The 8,885-nt window shown below is 38.4% G+C and overlaps 1 protein-coding gene across 1 annotated transcript; it reads right to left on the reverse strand.

Moving 5' to 3' along the window:
• Window positions 1-1,434: 1,434 nt before the first annotated feature.
• On the reverse strand, window positions 1,435-8,229 carry CASP3 (caspase 3, apoptosis-related cysteine peptidase). The gene is made up of 6 exons (XM_009572356.1): window positions 8,156-8,229; window positions 5,751-5,875; window positions 5,115-5,243; window positions 3,002-3,177; window positions 2,367-2,484; window positions 1,435-2,008 (listed from the first exon to the last, which is right to left on the reverse strand). The coding sequence occupies exons 1-6, from the start codon at window positions 8,227-8,229 to the stop codon at window positions 1,782-1,784; spliced, it is 849 nt and encodes a 282-aa protein (XP_009570651.1). The 3' UTR covers window positions 1,435-1,781.
• Window positions 8,230-8,885: the final 656 nt, after the last annotated feature.

Genomic DNA, 8,885 nt, shown 5'->3' on the forward strand with positions numbered 1-8,885 from the left:
CTTTTTCACAGCAAAATAACTAAGAATTCAAGGAACGTTCCTATTCCCAATTACTTTGAAGTGGATTAACAGAAGTCCTGTCAGTCATTTACAACACGTAACTGTGCAGCTGCTTGTTGTCATTCACAACCTACATGAAGAAACCTACATATAGGTTTCTATAAATGTTATTTTTAGGTATGTTTAACAGGGGCCTATTTAGTTTTTCAACAGAAGCACGGGTAATAAATCTGCCTGGAACTGAAGTTTCAATCAGTTAAAATAGACTAACCCTCTCCCAAAAAACATTTCTACAAGAGAGAGACAAGATTCCTCCTATTCAGGAGGCAGTCGTCAGAGAACTCAACTGCAATGTTTAAAATTGCCTCCCCTGCATAACTTTTGAACCTGCATCTCCCATGTCTCAATCACTACTCTTATTACCTGGCTATATGGTATACAATACTTTAAAGCAGCTTCTTTCAACTTCAGGTGCTAAGGCAGATGGGGAAGAAAAGGGAAAGTAGTACTTTGAGAAAAAGGGACATAATTAAATTTCAAATTAATTTGCAAAAGCTATCAGATCCTAAACAAATAATACACATAGAAAAGCATGATACAATTTAGGAAACATGTTTAATTTAAGTTAAAAAAACCCAAATGCCTCTGGAAGTGAACATCAATTTGCTAACATTGTTTATGCCACACAATTTAAAGAGTTTTAAGTCTTGTTTTGCAAGCACCCTATAGTCATTTACCATTGTCTTCCTCTGATCTTAAAAAGACTGCCACAAGCTGAAACATCAACAAAAATGTTTTACAATTTTGTAAAAGCCTGTTCCACAAAATTTAAGAGTCAAGAGATACGATTTACTATTTGTTAACATATTTTAGCTAAAGTCTTGTAATTAACTCAAAATGATATTAGAGTTAAGAAGTGAAATTTCTCCAGTACCACAAATCTAGGTTTCCACACAGATTAAATGTGGTATGCACATGGCACAAAGCAAACTCACTCTAATTTATGGCTAGAAAGAGGAAAACAGACTATTCAGAACGTAGACTTCATTTTGCACTGATTCTTATAGCCCAAAATATGCCCCAATGTTCCCTTCGGGAGCTGCAGAAAAAGAAATTTTGGAAGACTGGTCCCTTAGTCACTCAGCTTCAAAGTCAGCTACCCGTGTTGATATAATTGCTTTACCTAATAGTCCTAATTACAAAAAGTTATAAAATTATCAGGAAAAAATTGACTGTATTTTAAATACGCTTCCTAATTGTATGTAAAAAATGAAATGGCTGTTTTCCACAGTTACAAAAACAGTTTAGGTTAGCTTATAACCTAAAGTTTAAGATCTCGAGGTAAGAAGAAACGTATGATGACACTACTATCATGTTACCATTATTAGTAAGCATTCTCATCTTCTTCCTATTGGCAAAGATACGAAACCAAACTATTTACAAGAACTATTTCTTTTCCCTGCCCCTTCAGCAAAGTGAAACGTAGCACCAAATAGATCTGATAAGTGATCTGACCTTTCTTCAGTCTTCTCTTCCTAATTTTTCAAGATACTGAGAGCACTACTTTCAAATTTGCCTGTGCTTCAGCTACTCATTTGCATTTCTAACATAGCCATGCTATGTTTTACTTCTAATAATGGACATATCTAACTTTGAGACACTTCATTATGCCACACACAGTAGTGAACAGTAATTCAGATTTAGAAGTGGTATTCCACACTAACATTACATATAAATTACAGATAAAAACATGAACTGAAAAATTACAAGGTGAAATTCTTTTAGCAAGGGAAGTAAAATTCTTTGGTGAGCATAGAGACAATGCACGGAATCTGTTTCTTTGCATTAAAATCCTGTCGAGTTGAGCAGGACTCATACTCTGCCACTCTGTGATTTACACGAGTTAAAATCTGCATGAGTTCAAGTTTCCTTGCATGTTCCTTCAGCATTTTACACAGTGACTGAATAAACCAGGAGCCTTCAGCTGAATTCCTCCAGGAGTAGTAGCCTATGGAAGAGACAGACATCAAATTGATCAGATGTAGCAGCCTCTAAATTATTTGCACAACTCAGATTAACTGAATTTATAGCAGATGAACATTTGAGGGTTTGTTAGTGAGAAAGATGTATATTCAGGGTTTGGGGTGTTTTTTTGTAGGAACTGAGAATAGCAGCTACCTCAAAAAAAAATCAAATCAGAGGAGAAAAAACAATTAAGGGAAGAAAATTCGTATTTCCATGAAAGAGAACAAATGAAGTAGTCACCCACTGACTGGATACAACTGCAAATTGTCATTTACGATATCAATACAAGCTGATATATAGATACAATTTCAGGAAGAAAAATTTCTTTGCCAGTCTCTCACCTGGAGCTGTAGAATATGCATACAGGAAGTCTGCTTCAACAGGTATTTTTTGACACATTGTTTCTTCTGATCCACTGTCTGCCTCAATACCGGAATCTAATTCTGTCCCTCTACAAGCCTACTTGGTGGAAAGAAGAATGGAAAATAAAATAAAAAAATAAATGAGAAATAAGGCAGTGATCATGATCAGAATACTGATTTTTCTTCCCATTTTAAAGATGATAATATCCCAATTAAAAAGCTGCAAAAATAACAAGAATTTATATGTCACATTTCCATTAGACAGACTCAAAAGAAAAGTAACTAACATTTATTTAAATCAACTACAGTTTCGTTAAGATAGATATTCATTCAAAAGTGCATGTAGAAACTCACTAAAATATTGGCTAGTGTTCAGAAAGATTTTACTTAATCCATAGAATTAAGGTAATGCAATCTCAGCTATTACAAATACTGCCTACCTAATAGGGCAGACTGTGCCACTTTTAGACCTGAAGAGAATCTTATTCTGAAAGTAATTCCATTTAAATCAATTTTAGACATAATTAACTTTTTTTGCACTAATAATTAATGGGAAACGCTATTTTTTAAAAGTATCCAGCTGATTTGATGATCATTGTTCAGCTGTACATCACCTGAATGAAAAAGAGCTTGGGTTTTCCTGCTAAACTTCTGCACCTGTCACCTCTGAAAAGGCTTGTTAGTGCTTTCAGTTCAAGAGGGCCATCTGTACCATAGATGAATCCTTCATCACCATGGCTTAGCAACACGCAAACAAAACTGCTTCGCTTGCTGTGATCTTCTTCAGAAACTTGAAAGAAAAAAGAGAATTATCTTAACTTCTTGCATTCCCTAAAAGCTTTGAACATTTGATGCTTCTTATGTGACAGAAGTCTTTAAGAACTAATTCCCATGTTTAAAAAGCTCCAACCAGTTTTCACTTCCGAACAAAAGGAGCCAGCCTACTTTACTTCAGGAGGTTGGACACAGAAAACCCCAAATTAAAGGCCAACCCTACCCATTCTAAGACATGGCCACAGAACTAGGCCAGGAACACCGTGAGGAGACAAAGAGAGTACTCCCACAGTGTCTCAAAGTCTGAATGGTACACCTCGCTCATGCAGTAATGGTCAAGAGTTTCGTGATCTGGGATTGGACTGATGGGAAGTTCTGAGTTTTGGGAAAGGATGGGGAAGTCTTACCTCTCTTTCCAATCACAGACGCTTCAACTACTTGCATTACATGGGAACTGAATGTAGCATGAAAGTTGTTGCTGCTGCACGGGCCTAGGTACTAGCATTACCCCTCTCTCTCACTTTTGCCCTGTAGCAAGGGCTAGAAAGGTTTTTCAAGCCTCTGAATTTTGTACTTAAAGACATTTAAGCTTGATATAAAGTGTTTGTAGATTTTTTTTTTTTTTCCATCTTGTGGTATGCAAAGAGCATAGAACAGATATTCTCTGATGTCTTTTGTTGCCTGACATTGTGGGCATTGTACTTGAGGACCAAGATGATTCTTTAAAATATATGAGAAGATACAAACATGGTTTAAAAGAAAGGATCCAAAAGGAATTCTGAGTGGGAAACTCAAGAAGTTGCAACAGTTTGTAGATGAAAAGTGCAACAGTCACAAAAGCTGAAGTCTTCTGTTTAGAGCTTACCAAAACACTGAATTTCTATTCTGGAGAAACTCAGCTACTTAGATTTTTCTCAAGTGATGCACATTCAGGCATTTCTACAATCTATGAACAAGCACTGCATCTAGAAGAGTTAGGAAAGGCTGTTTTTTGGGAATCTCTAGTTAGGCTGCAGTCTGTGGTTTACACTGTCTATTTGGAGGCCTTATACCACAGGTAAGACAGAGGCCTTTCCACTTTCAGCTACTGTCAACAGACAGGCTGCAACTATACTAATAAATTAACCATGCCTGGGAGCATTCTCTGGCATAAACATTAACTGGCACTAAAGAAGCTACATCTATGTTAGCAAACACATTTAAAAAAGAAAAACCAAACAGGATTGCTGCTGGCTAACTGGCTGTTGGGAATAATCCCTGGAACACTTTTACTGGTGCACTGTGACCTGGAACAGTCTGGGAGAGTGCTAGTAGACATAAGCCACAGTCATGCCAGAGAACCCTCCAACAGTGCACTAGAATAGACTGTGTTCCAGGCTACAGATACCTCCAGGCACCATTTAATTTACTGGTCTAAACAACACAGGACTAACACAGACAGCCGTATAAAGCTCTCACTTGACAGAAGGGTGTTGTGTTTCACAAGTCAAACAAAACATGAGTTGTTTCTCTACAACAGTAATTCAGTCCACACACTTGCAGTTCTGGTCCCTTGGTCAGAACCCCCCCTGGATCAGACACCTCCTGGGCCACACCACTAAGCATATAGCACAGAACCCCTCCACACAATTAAGCAGGTTTCTTTCCAACTCACAGAGCTTCAGTGATCCCAGGGTCAGAATATAAATCAGTCTGCATTTAAGTTTCAGCCTTTTTTCCAGCCTTCTTTAGAAGATGAGAAAGGATACGGAGACAACAGTCACGGCACAAAAGATGGAGAGACAGCAAAGATGAATAAACACAGAAACTATGATGTACATGTCATCCTTAGCAATAAACCGGTAGGTGTGAAATATCATCTACAAGAACCAGGGAAGAAGAGATGTGGGGGCTAGAGATGTATTTGGAAACAGTGGTTGATTTAATACACACACCGAACGTATTACTACTTACCATTTTTCAATAGTTTAAAAATGTCCCCGCATGAAAGATCATTGTTGATCTTTATTTTATATCCCAACTTCATAAAAACTTCTCTGACACTTGCAGCATCCGCATCTGTACCCGATCGGGGTAACATCCCTATACGTAAGAGAAATGTATTATTTTTTATATGATACAGATGGCACGGTCCGATTGAGCCAAATTCTTTTCTCACTTATGCCCGTATCTGTCTGGAATATTACTCCGTTATTCCAGATCCACTCTAGCAGAAAAAACATTGCACTGTAATACACGCACACCATTTCCCTCTCTCTGTACCTAAATTGTAGATTTAGCTACTCCTTATTTTTATATCTACCTATCTATATAAAGACATAAAAAAGGATTTCATTTGCAAAACAGAAATCATGACTGAAAGGTAAGACGGACTTGTACTGCCTATCAATTTTTCTCCCCATTACTGCTATACCCTAACGTGTTCCCTCTATGCATACTTGGAAGAATGTACTGAAATGAATCACACCCATTCAAACCACTTAATTTTAGATTGCAATCAAAACTGGTCTGCATATTTAATTTTGAAGAATAAGACATGCCTTAATTTATCTAAATTAAGGAGAAAACTTAAAAATTTTAAAGTGGTACCAGTCTGTCTGTGGAAGTTCTTATTGTTTATTATTACACATTCCCCCATCTCTGGATAATCCATTCTGTAACTGTAGTCTGGTAGAATTCCGGAGTCCATAGACTTGCTAGCAGGTAGGTTCTTTCTGTATAGAAATCAGACAAACTTTAGGTTAATTTCTGATCTCTCTTCTTTAGTTTCAAAATAATAATAGAATAAGGTTATTTTAGCAAAACCAATGAAAATGGTAAGGTTTGCCACTTGTTCCCTAGAACTTCCCTCAGCAAGTTTGCCGATGATACCAAGCTGAGTGGTGTGGTTGATACTCTAGAGGGAAGGGATGCCACTCAGAGGGACCTGGACAGGCTAGAGACGTGGGCCTGTGCGAACCTCATGAAATTCAACAAAGCCAAGTGCAGGGTCCTGCACCTGGGTCGGGGCAACCCCCGGTATCAATATGGACTGGGGGATGAAGGGATAAAGCCCTGCCGAGAATGACTTGGGGGTACTGGTGGATGAAAATCTGGACATGAGCTCACAATGTGGGCTCGCAGCCCAGAAGGCCAACCATATCCTGGGCTGCACCAAAAGAAGCGTGGCCAGCAGGTCGAGGGAGGTGATTCTCCCCCTCTACTCCGCTCTCCTGAGACCCCAACGTGAGTACTACGTCCAACTCTGGGGTCCCCAGCATAAGAAAGACATGGACCTGCTCGAGCAGGTCCAGAGGCGGGGCACGAAGATCATCCGGGGGCTGGGACACTTCCCCTAAGAGGACAGGCTGAGAGAGTTGGAATTGTTTAGCCTAGAAAAGCGAAGGCTCCAGGGAGACCTTATGGAGGCCTTCCAGTACTTAAAGGGGGCCTACAGAAAAGATGGGGAGGGACTCTTTATCAGGGAGTGTAGTGATAGGAGGTAACAGTTTTGAACTGAAAGAGGGTAGATTTAGATTAGATATTAGGAAGAAATCCTTTACTGAGGGTGGTGAGACACTGGAACAGGTTGCCCAGAGAAGTTGTGGATGGCCCATCCCTGGAAGTGTTCAAGGCAAGGCTGGATGAGGCTTTGAGCAACCTGGTCTAGCGGAAGGTGTCCCTGCCCATGGCAGGGCAGTTGGGCCAGATGATCTTTAAGGTCCCTTCCAACCCAAACCATCCTATGATTCTAAGTTATGCCTGTGAAATCAGTTGGTAGATCTGATCTAAGACTAGTGAAGACTGTACCTCCCCAGAGGTTAGAATAAATAAAACTGCTTTGTATAGTTAAGCTCCCAAATAAAACTTCTGTTTCAAGTTCGGTAAAATGTGCACATACACAAATAATTTTTGAAAAAAAGTGAAGTGTCATTTGTATTTGTAGTAATCTTATGTGCAACTTGTAACAAGCTTAAAATTTAAAGAATCAAGGAAGAACTGTGTCTAAAATGATAATGCCTCTGCATAGGAGAATATGAAAAATTAGTTTAAGGAAACCAATTATTACATCAACAAGAAATCAGTTGGGTTTTTTACTATCTTTACTTTTGAAAGCTATGTACCTGGAGGCAAGATGAGCTCTGAGACTGTAAATCTATTCTGAATTCTAACCAAAAGCCATATTACCATTGAATTTTCACAAGTAAACATTCAAAACCTAGAAAATGACCAAGCCTCTACATGCAGCTGTAATTCTGCCTTAATGAGCACACCAACTACACCCCCACTCATGACTCTGCAATGGCGGTCAATTTTACTCAGTCCACATATGCTGAAGTCAGTATGGATTTTCTCATTTAAGCACATGGGTAAGCGGTTACAAGATTGGGGCTCGCTATCGTATTGTGTTCTACAAATAAAAAGTCTGTAATGCTCTTAAATCTAATTTTCATTGAAATACTAAAAAGAATGACTTCAGAAACAAATTAAGTTCCCAGAGAGAGGGTAATCTGATAATAGTGCTACACCAGCGTAACAACTAGTTGTCACCAGAAAGAACAGGCCTGCGCTTCCTCCCTTCCACCCCTGTAAGTTCCCCTCACACTTGTGCTTCCGCACATGCAACCCTACAGCAGGTCAGCTCAAGCAGCTGAACTGGCTGCCACAGGTTCAGGGGCTCTAGAAGCAGTTCAAGGAAAGGGATGAACATTTAGCCCAAGGTGAGACAGAGTATTCTCTTTTCAAGATCAGCTAACCACTTGATAATACTGTTAAGCCAAGTCTAACTGCACCTCAAGTATATTGCATTTTAGTTCCTTGTACATACATATGGCCTGACTGTATCTTTTCAAAGTCACTACAACAACTCTAACATTCGTTTATGATTATTATAATTTACCATAATTGAAACTTTTCCTTTTAGCATTATTTCTCCTATGGCTCTTGCCTTCTGTTACAGCACAAGATTCCTCAAGACTTAAATTGAAGACACAAACCAAAAGTACCTCACTTACCCTTTGGAATCAGGAATAGATTTTGCATCTGTCAGATCTTCCCTTGAATGTGGTCCATCTCCTATGTCTGCCATTATGGCTCTCAATTATCAGCTTGAAAACATAAGGAAATAGAAATATATGACAGTTAATTTTCATATGAAATAAAATCTTCAGATTGCTTAATTTGTTAGGTTTCCTTAAAGGCTTACACAATCAGAGAGCAATTTTGTAGAATTATAGAGAAAACAGGAATGTTAAAAGGGGATATTCACACAGAATAACTTTAGTCTAGGAATATTAGTATTGGTAGGCAAAAATTAGCATTTCTGAGTAATCCCTACATATCTTATATTTGAAAGAAGAATATGAAATACTTTTCTAAATTATTGCGTTCTAAAACAACTCTGGGGAAAATAATCTGCAGATCCCTGTGACCAAATGATTGAAAATGCCTACAAAAAGCAGGATAAGAGACAAACAAATCAAAAACAATCTTTAAAATGTCCCTACATGCATTAGTAGCATTTTAGTGTTATGAATATTGTGTCATATATATGGATCCTTCCATCTCAGTAAGACAGAAACTGAGATCCAAAACCAAGCAATACAAGTTATCGGATGTGTGCAAAGACTAACATAGGAGATTAGATTTTGGGTCATAGTATTTTGAGAAATAAATAATTTCTCTGCATTCCATTTCCAGTGAAACATCACTGCATCCAATCCTAATTGGTGTACGTGAAGGCAA

The sequence above is a fragment of the Fulmarus glacialis genome, unplaced genomic scaffold (assembly GCF_000690835.1).
Source record: "Fulmarus glacialis isolate BGI_N327 unplaced genomic scaffold, ASM69083v1 scaffold2302, whole genome shotgun sequence".
NCBI lineage: Eukaryota > Metazoa > Chordata > Aves > Procellariiformes > Procellariidae > Fulmarus > Fulmarus glacialis.

Bases quoted from the DNA above. Each gene is read 5' to 3' on its own strand.
- CASP3 (XM_009572356.1), bottom strand. From the start codon at position 8,229: ATGGCAGACATAGGAGATGGACCACATTCAAGGGAAGATCTGACAGAT. The intron at 3,178-5,114 runs GTAAGTAGTAAT...TTTTCTTTCAAG, and splicing joins TTTTAAACTATTGAAAAATG to TTTCTGAAGAAGATCACAGC. The intron at 2,485-3,001 runs GTGATGTACAGC...TCCACCAAGTAG, and splicing joins CCAAGCTCTTTTTCATTCAG to GCTTGTAGAGGGACAGAATT.